Source organism: Apteryx rowi, unplaced genomic scaffold (genome assembly GCF_003343035.1).
Source record: "Apteryx rowi isolate R43461 unplaced genomic scaffold, aptRow1 scaffold_47, whole genome shotgun sequence".
Classification (NCBI taxonomy): domain Eukaryota; kingdom Metazoa; phylum Chordata; class Aves; order Apterygiformes; family Apterygidae; genus Apteryx; species Apteryx rowi.
Window position 1 is genome coordinate 1,194,114 of NW_020450727.1, and position 18,094 is coordinate 1,212,207.

The 18,094-nt window shown below is 41.2% G+C and overlaps 1 protein-coding gene across 1 annotated transcript in view; it reads right to left on the reverse strand.

The window, feature by feature from the left end:
* The window catches only part of LOC112972013 (unconventional myosin-X-like), a 91,484-nt gene that overhangs the window by 15,990 nt on the left and 57,400 nt on the right, over positions 1-18,094 (reverse strand). Inside the window, 10 exon segments of the mRNA XM_026078013.1 lie at positions 929-1,123; positions 3,728-3,870; positions 4,880-4,935; positions 5,558-5,651; positions 7,279-7,374; positions 8,211-8,454; positions 9,581-9,704; positions 11,893-12,684; positions 14,241-14,280; positions 17,787-18,092. Coding sequence (XP_025933798.1) covers positions 929-1,123; positions 3,728-3,870; positions 4,880-4,935; positions 5,558-5,651; positions 7,279-7,374; positions 8,211-8,454; positions 9,581-9,704; positions 11,893-12,684; positions 14,241-14,280; positions 17,787-18,092 — 2,090 coding nt within the window.

The window sequence follows — 18,094 nt, forward strand, 5'->3', positions numbered from 1 at the left end:
ATCAATTCTCATAACTTTTAAAAATCATGTGTTTGACATAAACTGAGAGAACAGATCAGAATGATGACAATTTGCTCTATTATGGGCAGCTCCAGATCTCTGTTGAGTTCACAAGTGTGAAAGAATTACTGAAAGTGGGCAGAAGACATTTCCTGTCTTTACTGTTCTAAATGCACCACAGTATCCTATTGCAAGCAGTTTGCTTCCAGCCCCTTTTAAAAATATCACAAGTGACTGCAGTCCTCAAATGTCCAGTATTTCTAGTTTTGTTCTAATCTTCTGCTTTGTCAGGGGGACTCCAAGACTTCACCCCCAATCCCTTAACCCCACTTCCGCCCCAAACTCATAAAGCAAGCAATGGAGAATCATACCAGGTCCTGCCTTCCCAGAACAGTGTTGCAGTGCACAGATAGCAAATGTAAGCCTATGTCACCTTTTGGTTCTAACAAGGTGAGTGAGGCTACAAAAAAGACTTATAGTGTATGTCATTGCTGTTATTTAAGAGAATAACAATGACCCCAGAGACAAATGTAGGTCATGCTAAGAAGAGAGTAATTTATGGAGATGTACTGATAATTTCAGTGTTAATATGTTTTTACATTTGAACTTTAGGACTCAGACCCCTTTTCCTATTTGGCAAGCAATTACGTAAATAGTGATATTACTCAGTGAAAAAACAGCAGAGGACCATACCACTGAGTATCTCTGTCAGGTATGAGGGAGCAACCATCACTTGCACACCATTCTCTAGCCCTTTGCATGTCTCCTGTGTTTCATGTGGGGAGAGATATTTGCAGCCAGACACAGAGCCCCAGATAATGTTAAGATTGCCTTTCAACATGACACACCATTACGTTCCTGCACGCTTGCCTCTTCAAGCAACTGCCGCAGATGGAAAGTCTTCTCAGTACTACTTTCTTCCTCTTACCTGTGTCCTTAAAGACCCTCTCATCAGGCTGCACTACTGAGCACAGGCTGTTGAGCACAAGTGTGCCGAGCTTGGCAGCGGTGCGCTCAGATGACTTGTAGTAATCGAGGGCGGTGTTTGTCAGTRCAAACCAGCGTTTCTTCATCTTCAGAGAGGACATCTTGTTGCTGCTCTGGACCTCTTTATGAAGCCAGCCTAGCAGAGGAACACAAACATGTCAGTAGTTGTCTTTCACCACAACAGCAATTCTGTCCTTTCCCTGGCAGCTCTCTAGCCTTGGGACCAGAACTCCAGCTCCCTGCAAAAGGTGCATGCTGGGACCTACCAGCTCTGGCTGTAGCAGTATCTTTCACAGACACTATAAACAACCAATTACAATTTTAGATTTTCTGTGGAGCTGTTCTATCCTTCAGCCATATTTATTTTCACCAATGACCTGAGGCTCAGCTTGCCATCACCATCAGGACCCTTTCTCAAAATGAGGTTCAGTGATAAATATTGTCATGTAGAGTGCTTTTTTAGCATTACAAGCATCTTTTCCTGCCATGACCAGGAAAAATACTTAACCTCTCATTTTAGATTCCTTACAGAACAGTGCTTACAGGCATAGGCAACTCTACCATGAGTAATGAAGAACTCAAGCTTCATATAATCAAAAGACCAGGTGTACATACAGCTCAAAGTGATCAGTTACTGCCATTTCCAAGAGGTTAGAAAACCGCAACTTTTCTAATATCAACCTATTGAAAAGGCTGAATCTTTGCTTTCTCTTTCCTTGGCTAAAATCAATCTCCTGGGCACCAAAAGCAATACACCCACTTATCAATTTCCAGCTAAAAATCTGTTTGTATTTGCATCTATGAAATTGTCAATTATTTCCAAATTATTTAGCACCTGTATATTAGACTATTATAGTGTGGGTTTCAAGTGAAATATTATGCAGTTCTACATCAGACTTCCTATCTAAAACCAAGTGTTTCATATAAATAGTTGCTAATCAACTGGATCTTACAACCTCATTGACGAAAACTTGAAACTACACTTTTTTCATAGAGCTATCCTTGCTGATACTGAATCAAGGCACTGAGGCAAAACTCCTGGATATAAGTTAGCTCTATATGCCAATTTAAAAGCATTTCACATTTTTACTTGGGGCTAGCTGTGTAGCTCTGTGGTACAGAATGAAAAATATCCTTAGTGAAATGCCCATATTCAGAAGGCTTCAAAGGTGCTCCCTCTGCCACAGCTGCTTAGAGATACCACTGCCAATATGTGACCTATATTAGCCCTTAGTGACAGATGCACAAGGATGATTTCCACAGTTGGTTTTAGTTCCCAAGGATGATTCCCAGCTATGAAACTGCTGCTTAAATTTTAATATGCCAGTCTCCATATTAGAGTCACAGGAATAGCACAACTGTTTTCCCCTCTAAATCTTGTGGGGAGGTAGGGAGAGGCAAGAGAGGGAATGATCAATAATTTAATGCTAAAGCATTAGATCCTCTCAGTTGAGCCATCAGTCCTGTTGGGGTTTTAGAAGAAAATTCAATACAATAAAAGAAGAATGTTCACCTCTCCTATAGCCGTCAGTCTCTTTTGAAAGCTGTAAAAACCATGCTCACCAACAAGGCAAAAAGTTCAAAGAATATGGGACTGGGCCCAGAGGTTGCATATAGAAAAAGAAACAGACTGTCCTGAATACATGACTTTGTGGCCACATTACTGCTACACAAATCTCTTACTGTCAAGTGCAGAGCATACGTTGACTTTGCAAAGAAGTATTTGGACATTTTTTTTTCCTTTTAGCTAATGAACAATATGAGATAAAAGGATATGTTACCTTGCAGTTAAGAATTTTGAACTTAAGGTGTTCCAACTGTTGTCTGATATCTGATTTTAATCATTCAGTCTCCCTGGCAATGTTTCAGACTAGGATGGAAAGCTCATGCCACTTATTGGTGAGTTTTTTCTTTCTCCCCTTTTCTGTCCTCCTGCCTTGTCATGGCCTCAGACCTTCCCTTCATTCCCTCACAGATACTTTCTGGAAGATGTAAGGCAATTTGCTCTGCACTTGCTTTCCACAGATAGTGCCAGCAGTGTCTTTGTACATTAAAGACCACATGATGAGCTGAAAGTACTGAGGAAATTTAAGACACTATTGGAGACAAATAAGAGAATATTTTGTAATATGTATGTGATCACTACTCATGCCTCAGTTCCTCCATCTCCAGCTGAGCTCTAACTAGACATAATTTAAATCTTTTGCTCAGCTTTAGAGAATTATTCTCACCTCGCTATGTCTACCAGAATCAAGTTAGTTTGCTTTGCTGAGGACAGCAGCTACCTAACAAAGATCTCCTTCCTTCCTTCTCTGCATGACAGGTGTCAGAGAGAACAGAGCTTTCTGAAAACAAAAGATGCAGTGTCCTGTTATAGTCAATATAAGGCCAGCTGCTTGCAAAGAACAGCCATGCTCCCTCCTATCCCATGCTGACATTTGTTGGACATCATGTTGAAATAGGCTGGGGAACTAATATCAGAAAACTAAATATATAAAGAAGTGCTTCGTTTTTTCCAATTTTAGCTTCCTGAACCCACCTGACATGGAGCCAGACAAGAGCTAGTGCCAGCACAAGAAAGGAGAGGGCAAGCAGCTGACAGGAAGGTGGTGGGGGGCAGAGGATGATTGGTTTTGGGGAGCAGCTAAATGCTAGATTGGATTAGCTATAATCAGACCTTATCCTCAGATCATAAAGAGGAGATGGGTTTCATAAAGTTTAATGCATGCATTTCTTTTACCTCTTACAAGGAATTCCTGGCCATCAACCTTAGATTCGCCTTTTGGTTTCTGCAGCAGGGAGATCCAGTGATGCATCTCCTCAGGGGTGTCACTGTTGCAGTGAATCACTCGATTTGCTGTGATGATCACAAAAGAATTTGGTCTGCCAGAAAACACGAGAATTAAAACTAGTCATAACCATATAAATATCTCAAGTCACAGCAGATGCAAAGTCAGAACCATGTCCTCTACCTTTCCATAAGCAATGCAGAAAGATTCCCTGAATACAAACTGTGGAGGGGTGAAGAAGCACTCCAGAAGAGCATACCTCAGCAGATGCATGAAGAAATTCTGACTGTCTAGCTTACTACTTGTGCCCAGTGTTTTACTGGGACTCAGAATAACTATGAGGAGCCCAGCCTGAGAACGGGCTAAAACTTTCTGCTTTAAAGAATTCTTTGCTGGCTACTGAGATAGGCATTTTCTAAACTAGTATCCAAAAAGTCCCTGCAGCCTCTGAGAGGAAAAAGCAAATGATAGAAGTAAATAGCTTAATAGCTAACAATTTAATTCAGTACTGCAGTGAGAAGCTTTGCCCTGGTTGAACCTGTTAACATTATAGGAAATAATTAAATGTTAACATAACGCGATATTAAATGTCCCATAATCTTTTCTTCAAAACTAACCAATTTGTGAACTAAAGGTCTGTGCTGTGTTGCATTGCAAAGATGTCAAGAAGAGTACAGATTTCTGAATTCGTTCATTATTCTTCCACAGTGTTGTTTTTTTCCTCTAAATTTACAAGATTATCTTAAAATTACTGCATTGAAAAATGGGAATCACTACTTTTGCTGGACATTTCTGTTTAGTGGTAGGAGTAGATAAGACTAATTTCTTAGCTTTCAGATTACTCTGTTCCCAATTGTAAGATGAAAAGGAGTATCTAACCTTTCACTCAAAATAACACACTTGTAAACTTCATGCCTGTGGAGTAACATAGCTTAAAACACACCAAAGACTATGGCTGAGTTTATTTTGTCAGAGATGAGTTCTTACAACAAGTTTAAATACATGCAAAACCTCCAATGAAATCCGGACCTCTCCGCAAGAATATGTCAGAGAGCTTCTGATCTCAGAGATGGTCAAGTCACTGAAACACCACCTGTACCTACCTGTCAGGGTTGTCTGAGGCACAGACAGAGTCAATAAGCCCAACATCCAGAGTTCCCTGTACAGTGAAAGAGATACAGATTACAGCAGTTGCTTGTACTAAATTACAGACATTTTCCTTCTTGAATAGGAACTGAAAATGTTCTTCTGAATTCCAATAGCTTGAGTAGAAATGAAGAGATGAGAAAGGCATGAAGGGAGCATAAGAGAATCATCATGAGAGACTCCCTAAACAGCAGGAAAAGGTGTGCAAGGACTCCATGGGGCTGGAGGAAAAGAGCTACAGCTTTCCTCAGAGCATTGTGGAGGTCTGAGATAACCTCTGCCTCCACATCTCAGCACTAGTAAAATACATAAAATACATTGTTCTCAACTGACTCTCTTCTGTCTGGAATAACTGATCCAGACTAGTCCCATAACCCTTTAGCTGCATGAGGTAGCCCCCCCAAAGCCAAACAGAAGAGCCATGGGGTGGTCAAACTCAGTCACCCTCTTCAACCACCATGTTCCTCACTGCCTACCCTCTTTTCCTTCAGCTTTGCTATTTCTTTTTAATAAACATCTAACTTTCGTATACAGCTCACAAACCACAGCACTGCATGTGCTGGAAAGACGTGCACAAAACAGTTAAACACAGATGGCTGTAAACATGCCCACAGACTGGTTGCACAGTAACTCACCACAGCATTCTTTGGATTGGCCTGTTCATCTTGCATTTCCCTCAGCTGCTGTGCTGTAGCGCTGTGTACTCGGCTCAGGACATTAAACCAACCACTGGCAATCAAAACAGACTAAAAGTTAAGATTTGGGTAGTGAAACTAGCTCTAGATGATCAAGGAACCCTGAAAGCTGCCAGGCAGTGGAAAAATTCCTTCATTCACAACTTCCTCACAATTATACTACAAAATATCTCTTGGGCACATCATACCAGACTAATGTCTTCCTTCCTCCCTATTTCTCCATGAAAATTCTATGCATGTCCTCCAACTCACTGACAGTGTTCCCACAAAATTCAGCTTTCTATTTGCTATTCAAGAAACTACAGTGGTCTCACTGGGGAGCACATGTCAGGAGATTGAGTAGAGCATACAGTGGTTGTAAAGACAGTGTCAGCTGGGATCTTCCTGGACTAGAGTCCTAGAGATTCCTAGGGTGCCTTCTTAACTAGCCTCTCTCTGATCTGCTTGTAAACTTGAAAGTCTTATGGCTCTCAATTAATCATGAGTTAATCTGGAGGGAAGAGAATGAAGTTATTTGTCTGTGAAAGAGCTTCCCATTACAGACATATCTGGAGGCTGAATCTCTTCTGCAGAACAAGCAGATTCTTATCTGCAGCTTCCAGCGAGATCAACAAACATCTAGACTTTGTGGAGGATTCACAGATCAGCTACTCTACACCATCTGGTAATCTGCCCTTTGCTAGTGCAAGTGTTGGTGCTTCTTCTCCCTCAGAACTGAGTGGTGTGGCATTGACAGAGGCCACATTTGTCCTAGCAATTCTGTAATGTTAGCTTAGGGCATGGCTATTCCAGTTGGGGAAGTTCTGGGTTAAGAAGTTACTGTCTCTTCAGCTACTGCCCCTTGAATTTGCCTGTTTCTTCTTCATGTGACTGGTCTTCATCCATTTCTGTTAATTTGTGTCCAAACTCTTTTCCTCTTCCTCCCCCTATTCCCAAAGAAATAACAAAATCCTTGAATAATTTCACAGAATCAGATTAAAGTAGATCAGACAGTTACACTTGCTGGATGGAGAGAACAGTAACCTCTGGTAGGAGTGGGAAAGACATACGCAGCTAGGGACAGTAACCTCTTAACTTGGCCAGAACAGGTTATCCAACCCGCCCTTAAACATCTGATTCTCACTGCATAGCCAGGACGCCAAGAAGGAAGGACATGAGTCATTTATTTGCTTTGCACTGGGAAGATTTTATCAGATGACACTACAGACTCTGATAAGCTGCAGCCTTTTCTCTGTCTCCTGGATAAAACCCAGCTGCTCTTGCAATCATTTACAGACAACATGAATAGATGTTTTGTTTGATTCAAGATTCCATTTAATAAATAAATCAGCTATTAGATGTTCTAGTTTATATTAAGGTTTTGCCTGTCTCCTGAAGTAACCCTTGAATTCAGTGTGCTCAGAGCCACATGCAGAAGGCGGCAGTCCTGTGACTAACTGATAGGCTGAACCGCCATCTCAGTAGCTGCAACAGTAGCTGTCCCCAAAGGAGGTGTGGTGCCTCCTAATAAGCACAAAATGACACTGAGGAATGAATCCTCTTTTCTGTCCAGCAGAAGGGAAGCAATTATGATGTTTCCCAGGCAGACACAAATCTCTCCCACGAGCGGCTGGGTCAGACTCACACTGAATGAACAAGTCTAACAAAACTCCCTCATATACCTGGCATCTTCTGGTGATTCTGCCACAATGTGATAAACTCTGTCTTCTGTCACAATGTCCAAGGCATTCTCCTTCTCGTGAATATCCACAATCTCCCTGAAACACRGCAAATCACGTGAGCCAGATACTGAAAGACTTTTGCAGGCATTAATTCCATTAGGCCAATTTTTTTCACATTGTACCACACAAAAAGGTAATGAATGGTTCAGAGGGCTTGTAACTTCAACCGAAATGCAAAAATTCTTATAACATACATAGACTTTTGGGATCTCCTTAAAAAGATTTAGCTAATCTACTACAAATGCAAAACTTAAAGAGTTAAATGGATTTTCCTCAAGTCTCAGCAGACTGAATGGAAGAAGAGATAGCAGGGTTGTGAGTATATACAGCTATTTACAAAGTGAAATGGGCCAATCTTTTTGGCCCTTTATATGGCCACAAAATGCTAATGTATGACTAGTCTCTCCTTTCCTTCAGCAGGAGCTGAGGAATTGGCTATGGTAGCAGAAAGAACATCCAAGGCTGAGGGAGAGGCATAGTACATGCTGCCAAGATCAAATCTCACTGTGAGCTTCATACCTCCTCTGTGAACTGCCTGGAGAGGCCAAGAAAGAGATGGAAACAGGGCAAGAGAGGATACATGGGGCATGTACTGAATTAGCCCCTCCTGGTCTGGCTCCATCCGTGACTTCAAAAGAGCCTCTACTAGATTATGACATGCAAGACTGGATAAAGAATCAGTGAGCGAGCAATTCCAAACTCCCTCCAGAGTAAAACTAGAAGCTTTTATTGTGTTTTCCTTCCCTTATGTTTCTGATTCTTCCAGCACTATTGGAGATATCTAGATTGATGAAATCTATCCAGCACTGGAAACTTCATTATCAATTTAGAGAGTGAATACTAGGGATTGAAAGGATTCATTTTTCACTCACTTTGCCCTTCTAATATCAATTGTCCCCTTCAGCTTTTCCTCACTATCATTCTCAAAGTACATCAGCTTGGATTCTCGAAGCACAAACCAGCGGCGTTTCCAGTTACGGCGTGAAAGTGTTGACATGCCTCCTCCTTTTTTATATAGCCAGCCTGACTTCAGTGCCTCTTGCTTGGTTCTGAACCACATGAATGCCTCGTTCTTCAGAACACACCAGCGCCGCCTCCATGGGTTCATCAGACCTCCTGCAAAGAGAGGGACAAGACTTCATCAGACATGCAACAAGGCACAATTCTCCATTATGATCCTGCTTCTTGGACACTTAGTTACCAGTTCAGTTTCTACATGCAAAAAGGGAGCTGAGGGAGATAAACAAGACTATGATTAAGTTTGGACAGAGAAAAAACAGAAATAACTAGTGAAATAAACATGAAATATAAAAAGGTCACTGTTCCTTATGCCCTCCTTTCTACACAGTCATATAGTTAAAGGTAGTTGTACAAAGAGGCCAGATAAAACTGACTTCCAGCCATGGGCCTTTACTCTTTCTCTCTGCTAGATTATTCCAGCACCAAACTTACCAACACTATATACAGACACTACATATAACTACATACTAGACAAATTTATAGGCATATAAGTTCACATACTATATACATATACTATGTATATTTAAAAAATGTATATATGTATGTATACATAACGTTGCAAGACATTGTARAAGCCACTGCTTTGCTAGAGGCCAGTAGGAAGAGAATTTTTTTTAAGGAGCCAGGTTCCTAGGTCCTTCAGCCTCTTCTGAAAATCCCAACATCAAATGCAAAGAATTTATCTAGCTGTCAATGACATCAGTGGTGTGACATCCTCTCCAGGGCTTCTTTCAAGCCTGCCTACAGCATTTGATATGGGACCCAGGCATCACAAGATGACTGGATACCAGACTAGATGGCCATCTGTTACAGGAAATTCTGATACATGAAAAAGAACGGACTCTTCTCTATCTCTCAGCAGCTTTGAATCTTATCCCCATTATCTCCTCACCTCAAAATCCTATAGATCACTCCTCCCCTCCTCCATGCACTACTCAAATATTTTTGAACTGTCTTCAGTGTTGTAGCTCAGAATGAGCCATTTAAATCCATACCGTGAATAAGTGGACATATATGGGTCTCAGAGCCCAAGATATTCAATCTAATTCCCTGATATCCACTGTCTGGCTGCTTGTTTTATTTGGTGGTGTGAAATAAAGGAAGACAGAAAAAGAGAGTACACAGAGAAGTAAGAGCAGTGCAGGATGATGATTCTGGAGAAACAGAAGAGGAAAGTGGGTTTCCTGGCTCCCCTTCCATGGTTTTGGCTAAAGCTGCTTACCCTTCATATAGAGATAGCTGTGAAAATAGGGTGGTCCTGAACCATTGAAGATGGTGACCCGTCCGTTACAAAATTCTTCATCTGTATCTATGTAAACATCCACTTCCTCCTCACTGTCCAGAAACTAGAAGAAAAAAAATACAGACTACTTGAGTTCTCCTAATCTCAGAACTGGAGCAAAGTAACAAGACTGCAGAAGTCATATGATCAGAAGGTGCAAAACGACACATACTCCCTTTATGAAGCAAGCTGCACAGGAAAACTAGAGGCTTGACAGCTTACCCATTAATGCCTAAAGCAAGACTGTCCAGGGACCATGGAATTTTCATGCCAGAAAGGAGAGTGACATTTGGCAGTGGATACAGCTAGAAAACTCCAGTTACCTGCAATAACAAACCTTCCTCTTCCAGGGCAGAGCCAAGAGTTCAAAATCTAATTTAATGGGATTAGGAGAGAATTTTCCATTTTGGAGGATTTTTCCAAAACTGTCTGCTAGTAATAGCCTCTGTCACTCTGCTGGCAGACAGGCCAGGATACTGGATAAGATGCAGCATTGATCTAAACCCAGCAAGGAAATGCCTACAACTTCCAATTGCTTTTGGTTTACTAGAAAAAAAGCACATTCCAGAATAACTGAACTCTAAAACAAAGATCTAAATTACTTAAATGAAATAACAATATAGTGTTCATTCATTCCTGTTCTCCAAGTAGATAATGGCCCTCAGTCAAAAGAAAGTACTTCACACTTGAAATCCCAAATTACCCTATCATTTCCTTCACCTTAAACAACTTCCTTTGATTGGTTGTATTAGTTTAATACTGACAAAGGCAGCAGTCCTTTTCCTTTCCCAAATGTATGCTACTCTTCTTCATTTTTCTCCTYCTCTGTCTTCCCTCTGCTATCCCTTTGCCATCTATCCTCTCTGCCCTCCTCTTCTGCTCATTCATTTTCCCTCTCTTGCTGTTAAGTTTCAAAAAGCAGGTACTGCTGGGTCAGCAGGTACTGATGGCATCCTGACTGAGCTGCAGTTAATTCTTTCCATGGCTTATGCCATGACTTAGTAGCAACTGAATTTTTCATGAGTCTTACTCATTGAGGAGCCTAGTAAAATCCTCTACTTCTGTTTATGTTTTAAGAAAAATGGTAGAAACTGGCCTAGACTGTGATAAGCACTGTGACAAAATGATTCTAGACTTGACGATTACTTGATCAGTGAGACCTGCACACGGAGAAGGTACCTAAGGAATGAAGATTTTTATTCAAGCAGAGCACACTGTAAAAATTCTGGTGGCTGGCAGCTGACATTAGGGAAATGCAAACAGGAAGAAATCATGGAGCTTTTTAAGAGGTTTATAATCTGCCATTGGAAAAGAATAGCAAAGGAAGAAAATTTAATTCCTTAAAACAATTCAATCTATTTTCTAAAAGATATTTGTAGTTCAAATTCAAGTCCCTGCTTTCAGGGACATCATTTATCTCAAGTATTTTTTGGGCCCCCACTGGCTTTGCATCTGAATGCCTCACAATCTTCTGTGGGCTTATTTATCATCCTGGTCTGTTAGGGGATTTATTATTGTATTATTAAGCAGTTGCTTAGTGCACTCAGAAGTCCAGGGCCTAGTTTGGGATCTAAGCCAAGATCCTTCAAGTGCCAGACTAATAGACCATCTTCACTACCCTGTCATGCCCTTTGCTGTAGGATTGCTACAGTAGGTTCAGTGATTTTGGTTGTATGCACTGGAACCCACCCAGGATCAGCACAGTGATCTCTTCTAGCCTTAGAATAGCTTAACCTGCATATGGCAGCTGAAAATAAACCCTTGACTGAACCCTTTAACAGGACAAGGACCAGAGAAATTTTTTGTGATGGAAACAAATCAAAACCCAGTCTTTCTCTTTTAGTTTCCTCTTGTGGTTGTCCTCTGGAAGCTCAGATTACTACTGTGAAATCTCTCTACAGTAGAACATATGCTAGAAGTAGATATTAGCTGCCTGACTTTTACTCTTCCTAGAGGGTGTTAAGCTAATATATAATGATGAAAACAGTCTAAAATAACCTGGGTACCTATGTGCTAGCTTGTGTGCCGGTAATGCTAGAAAGTCATATGTCCTCTGCCCTTCAGATAATTCCTATTTACCTATACATCACCCTTCTCTTTTTTCAAGCTGACCACTGATGTAAGAGAGAGTTACGTATTAGTCACAATACTTAAAGCAAGCAAGCATATTGTACATGTAGTACAGAAGGCAAGGATGCTATAAACATCAAAGTCATACTCACATTCGGAAAAGCAAAAGGAGGGATTCTTACCGAGTCCAGGCTGCCACGATTGGAGTCCATGCTGGTGCCATGGGAGTGTCTCAGGATTTCCTCACCATTCAGAGGCTCAGCTGAGGCACTACCTGCATCTCCACAGCCATCAAACTCCTCATGGTCATAGTCAGACTCCACATCCGGAGGCAAACTGTAAATTGGCTCTCCCACCTCTCCACTGTTACTCCTCAGTGTATTTGAGACAGTGCTGTAAATGCTTTCCCCTGGGTCAGATAGAGCACTCTGCTCCTTGGGGCTAGTGGTTCTTTCCACAGGTTGGCCTGGAGCAGTCACAACCTCTCCCACTTCCCTTTGGAGAAGCGACAGGTTTGTGTCCACATCTTCCTCTGAGTAGTTATCGCTGTTTCTTGTGCTGTGCTGATTCAAGACCACCAAACTGGAAGTTGGCCGTCCCTCATCATCAGCATGAAAGCCCTCATCCACTTCTTCTTCAGCCAATGGTGCCACCAGACTACAGTCTATGTTGAGCGTCCCCTCACTGGAGAGTGAGCGCTCTAAATTCTGCACGCTTTCATCCAGATTGCCAAAATCCAGCAGCTCCAAGAACTCCTGGGCAACCCTAGATGCCTCCTTTTCCAGCCTCTGGATCTCTTCTTCTCTCTGCCGATTGATTTCATTCCTGGTGTTTTCACAGATGATGGACATGTGATCCTCCTTCTGTTTCTGCAACTTCTCAATCTCCTTCTCCAGTCTTAAGATCTCCTCCATTTGATGTCTTTCTTCTTCTTGCAGGGGAATATCTGCCTCCTCAGTCTTTACTAGTTCCACCTTAAAGAATTTGTCACAATGTTAAAGTTAAAGCTGTTTCTTAACCTACAGGTGGTCCTTGCCTGAACCTTCTATTCTTCCTATCTCCCATGCTTGTCTTGCACTTCCTTTCTGCAAAAAGATGACCCTAAGTATCCTCTCCTTTTCTGACTAGCAACTGCAATCATCCATGGTGTAAAAGTTAAAGGTAGACCTGCTGGATCTTCAGCTACCTTCTTTCTTCCAGCAACCTACTTCCTTTCTGAATGGCGCAAAATAGCTGACTGGGATCAGTGAATTTTTAGAAGAGTCTGTCAGCTGCTCTGTACATTAGAATTTGGATAGAAGCATCCTGAAAGTGCTTCCTCCCTTTTTGGACCATCTCACACACACACACTTAGACATATAGGGGAGAGCAACTATATATGAACACATATATGCATAACCTGTTTAAGAGACTTCCTATGCCACCAGTGAGCTGAGTATCTCCCAGGTATATCATGAAAAAATTTGGAGATTTTGTTGCTTGCCGAGTTGGGGGTCTGACCATCAGAGTCTGGGTCTGGAAGGGATATTGCAGTGAAGTGGGACAGTATCCTCCCTGACCCCACCCCACCAAAACACTATCTTGAATTTCTTGGCGTTAGTCAGCATCTCTGATTGATGCTGGATGGCAGGATGCTGAAGATTCTGCCTGTTCCTCTATTCACCACACTAAAGGAACTGAAGAGATTTCTAGTAACTGCACAATAATTTGAAGACAGAAGATACTGGTAACTGTCATTGAGGTTTAGCTATAACATAAAGCCACCCTCCCCGTCCACTGAAGATGCTGAAAACAAACACACAGAAAAAAGCAAAAATAGGTTCTGAAGGATTCCATGTACTTCCACACAGGAATGTGACAGTGCAGCCAATGAATTGGTTCCTTTCAGCCACAACCATTGTTTTCTTTATGATTTACCTCGTTGCTTGTTTTCTACTTGACTCTTACTTATGCATAAATAAATTGTTATATTCTAATGTTTCATCTCTTCTGAACAGAACTGGCCCAAAACTGGGGAATGAATGGTATGGGAAAACAAATCAGAAGATATACAGCTGTTTTCACACACCTCAGGTTAGGTGGTCTGTTCTTCTAAAATATCAAGTACCAACAATTAGATCAGTTACAAGGGGTTTATTTTAGCCATGGCAACAGCCTTGTACACTCTTTATTTTGGCTGTTACAGGCAACAGTCCAGCAAAACAGACTGTCACAGTGCAGCACATCACAAGGTCATGTAATAAGCTCAAGCAGTAGAGAGAAAAGAAGGATGTTGCATTTTCAGTACTGAAATATTCAAATAGGAACTATGCAAGCTGGTACACGAGTTGCGGGAAAAAAAAGCTTGCTAGCTCTATGCACTTTTGCCAAAGCCAAACACCTGCAAGTTGTGAGGGAACAAAGCCCATTTTCTAAACAGTGTTGCCACAGTAAAGTAGAGGTATTAGCTCCAGGGGAAAGCGTAGGCAATGGAGGACCCTTCATAGATCCTCAGAGGAGCCATATGGAAAGAATAAACTACTAAACTTACCTGAGCCACCTGGAGTAGAGCATTCAGTTGCTCCTTTTCTCTGTTAAAAACAAGAAATGATAGTCAGAGATACATGCAGCTCTCCTGGATGAAGCTTTAAGAAATACAAGGACACATCATCTGTCCGTGGTTAGGGTTACAACAAGGTAGTTTTTTCAGAGTTTTTGTAATTTAGTAAAACTTGAATTTCTCTGTGGTTGGCATGACCTTTGTTGATACAGCACATTTTCCCCATGCACTTAACTTTCAGATCAATCAGGAAGTTGGATTAACTGGAACACGGGAGGAAGGACATTGGAAACAGTAACAGAAAGACAGATCAGTTAGATTCATGATAAATGTGCACTGAAGCCACTGAGCATAGTAGGAAGTGCTGTAAGTCTATGGATATTAAATGAGCCACTACATGTATAACTGACAGATTTCAGGAAGTTCTGTGTTTGTTTTGTTAAAAAAGAACTATTATAATACAAGTGCTGAGACTGTGTTTTGTTTTGCATCCAATATACTATTTAAACCCAAGAAGAATTTACCAAATTTTTGTACTCTGTGAAATGGCTAAGTGGAAGGCTTTCTATCCTGAAGACCTCGGTCCTCCAGCTTACATAACTTCTCAGTTTACAAATAAAGGCTGTAAGAGTCAGAATTTGTTAGTAAACATGACTAGAGGAAGAAATTATCCCATGGTGCTGCATCTCCGCCCAGACTAAAAAGGTAGTACTTTAAGGGAAGGCTGTCACCATGACCACTTTGTCTATGGTCAGCATGCTACAAGCAACTGAACTAGTAGACAGACAAATGCCAGGGTCATGCATATGCAGTAGTGATAGGATGTGGCTGGATGGCAGAAGCTTCCCATAGCAACCAGTGCATAGCTAAATTCAGACAGGCAGTGGTAACTTTCAAACCTATAATTCAATCTTGCTCAGAACAGGAGGGCAACAACAGTTATTTCCCAGGCCCTACAGCTTTTCCCAGCGAAATTCTAATTTGCAGCTGCAAGTCACAATGTTCTTAGACCTCTCACTTTTTCTTTCTCAAAAACAAACAAACAAACAAAAAAAAACAGGACATGTTTATAATGAAAATGACGTAAGTGGGACCGAGATGGTTCCATCTCTACTGGTAACAGCAGGTTAAACAACTGCCTAAAATGATATGAGGGTGCAAGAAGAGCCATTTCAAAGCGAATCAGACATACCACCTACAACCTGCACACTGATTAGTTCAACTGTTCCTCACATTTTCTAGACCTCTGATACTTCTTGCTGGTCTCCATCCATCCTCACACTCTTTCTGAAATGTGATACCTAAAACTAGGGACAGTACTCCAACTGAGGCCTTATCAATGCCAAGCAGAGCAAAAGAAACACTCCGCATCTTACAAAAACAATCTTGTTTATATATGGCATTTGCTTTCTCTCACTACGGCACGAACTGGTGACTAATACTCGGCTTAAAGCCTCCAGACCATCTTCCTGATGTTGAACTAGTTGTTCCTCCTCTTCTCTTTGTGCATTTGATTATTCCTAACTGTAGATCTGCATACTTGCCTGTAGTGAATGTTAATCTATGTTTTCCAGACCACTTCTTCAATTTGCCAAAATTATTTTGAATTGTAATCCTGTCTGGCTATATACTTGCAGACCTTCACCAGATGGTATTATCTGCAAATTTAATAAGCATACTCATATTTCATCATCCAACTTATTATGAAAAAATTGCATTAATATCACATCCAGCAAGTCCTGAAGAATCCCATCCAGCATTTCTCTTTTACTTATCAGATAAGTACTATTGTTTACTAATACAAATGTGCTTTTTTCATCAGTTAAACCACCAACCCTACTCTGATTTTACCTAGTTTTATTGAAACCACATTCCTTATAGTGTTTTACAAGTATTGTCAGAATATGCCAAAGCCCTTACTAAAGTCAAGATACCTATCCTCTTACAGCTTTTCCTTATTCACAAGGCATGTCATAAGCTATCACAGAAAGAAGTAGATAACTTTGATATTGTTTGTTCTTCAAAAATCCATGTTGGCTCTTACCTCCTTATCATCAAGTACTTATAACTGCTTGTTTGATTATTTGGCTCAATATTTTCCTGAAATTGAGGTTTAGCTGACTGGTCCAGAATTCCTGGTTCTTCCTTTTCTCCATTTTAAAAGGGGATCAGTTATGTTTATGTTTTTCCAGTTTTATGGAACCTCCACTGCTATCCACAGAGGAGAAAGATAATAGCTGCTTCAGCCAGTTCTCAGAGTACCCAAACATTAATTTCACCAAGTTCAGATGACTTCTTTTTAAACTGATTTATCTGAGCATTCTCTAACATTTTCTTTCCCTGCTGGGTTCTGAATTCTTGCACATCTGTATTGTGCTTAGTGTCCAATAGCTAATCTTTTTGGGGAAGACAAATAAAAATATCATTAGGCACTTTAGCTTTTTCAGTATTATACTTTGTTCTTCCTATTGAACAGTAGACCAAATTGCCCCTTGTCTCTCTTTTACTATGAGGGTACATAAAATAATTGCTTGTTAAAATTTATTTTCCTAGTTAGTTTATCTTAGTTTGCACCTTAGTCCTTCTGATTTTGTCTCTGCATGGGTGTGTTGTTTTTTTTTTTTCCCGCTTGTTCTCATTAGATTAGCCAATTTCCAATTTCTATGGACTTCTGTCTCATTTCTGAGGTTAAATACTGAACTTGTAATAAAAGTCCAAAATAAGAAACATAAAACAGCTATTTACAAAGTGCTTAAATTGTCACAGGATTTATTTGTTCAAACGTGTATAACTTTCCTGTAGTTGAAGTTTTACGCTTCTTGAAACAAAAGATTATCTGGAGACACCCAGTTCGGATAGGATGCAGGTAACCAAGGAGAGAACAGCAACTGATATGTGATGTGCAGCAGTCTCAATCAGTGCACTATCACTGTTCACAGACTGCTCTCTTCCTTTTGCCAGGTTAGCCTTTCCTTTCCCCTCCCTAACTCTTGACACACCTATTTCCCTGAAGAGAGCTACTGCAGCAGGAACAGGGGGACCACRTGTATTCGCCAGAGTGTAGGAACTGCCATACCAGTACAGATGCACTGCCCATCTTGCTTTCTGACTTGGCTTTTTGGGCAAACCAGAGAGCTGTGAAGTCTGGTACCATCTCACAGTGCTAAGTCTCCATGTTTTGGAGGACTGCATAAACCTTCCTCTACCACTGTGAAGGCAAGGAAAAAAATATGCATCTCTTTCCAATCAACAAAATCAACTCCTTCCTTCACATGTACCTTTCAAAGGAGGAAAAAACACTAACAGAGGTAAAAATACCCCAGAATTAGCTTTCCTAAAGGACGCAGGACACTCCTTTTCCATCCTGCTTTTCCATTCTGAGCCATCTGCATCCCACCCCACCTCTGCCCCAGCACTGGGACACTGTCTCAGGGAATTGCTGTCCCATGTTATTGTCATGCCAAAGCCGCAGACCCTCTCTTACACCTTGGCAGTTTCAGTGCTAGGGATCTATGAGTGCAAGATTCCAGGTTGTACCTTTCCTTCACCTCTTCCTCTTCCTGTTTCCTCCTACACGCCTCCTCTTCTTGCCATTGTCTTTCCTCTTCCTCTCTTCTGATCAGTTCTTCCTCTTCTTGCCTCCTCCTCTCCTCCACTTCCAGTTTCCGCTGCTGTTCCTGCTGCAGCAGGTGCTGGTAGAGGCTGCGAGCCAGGTGGCCACGCCAGTGCTTCTGCAGAATGACTGCAGCGGCCTTCAGTTGCAGCAAGGTCTTCTTCCAGAAGTATGCTCGGTAGTTCTTTTGTATTATAACGACACTGGCTAGCACCTTTTGATACTTCTTCCT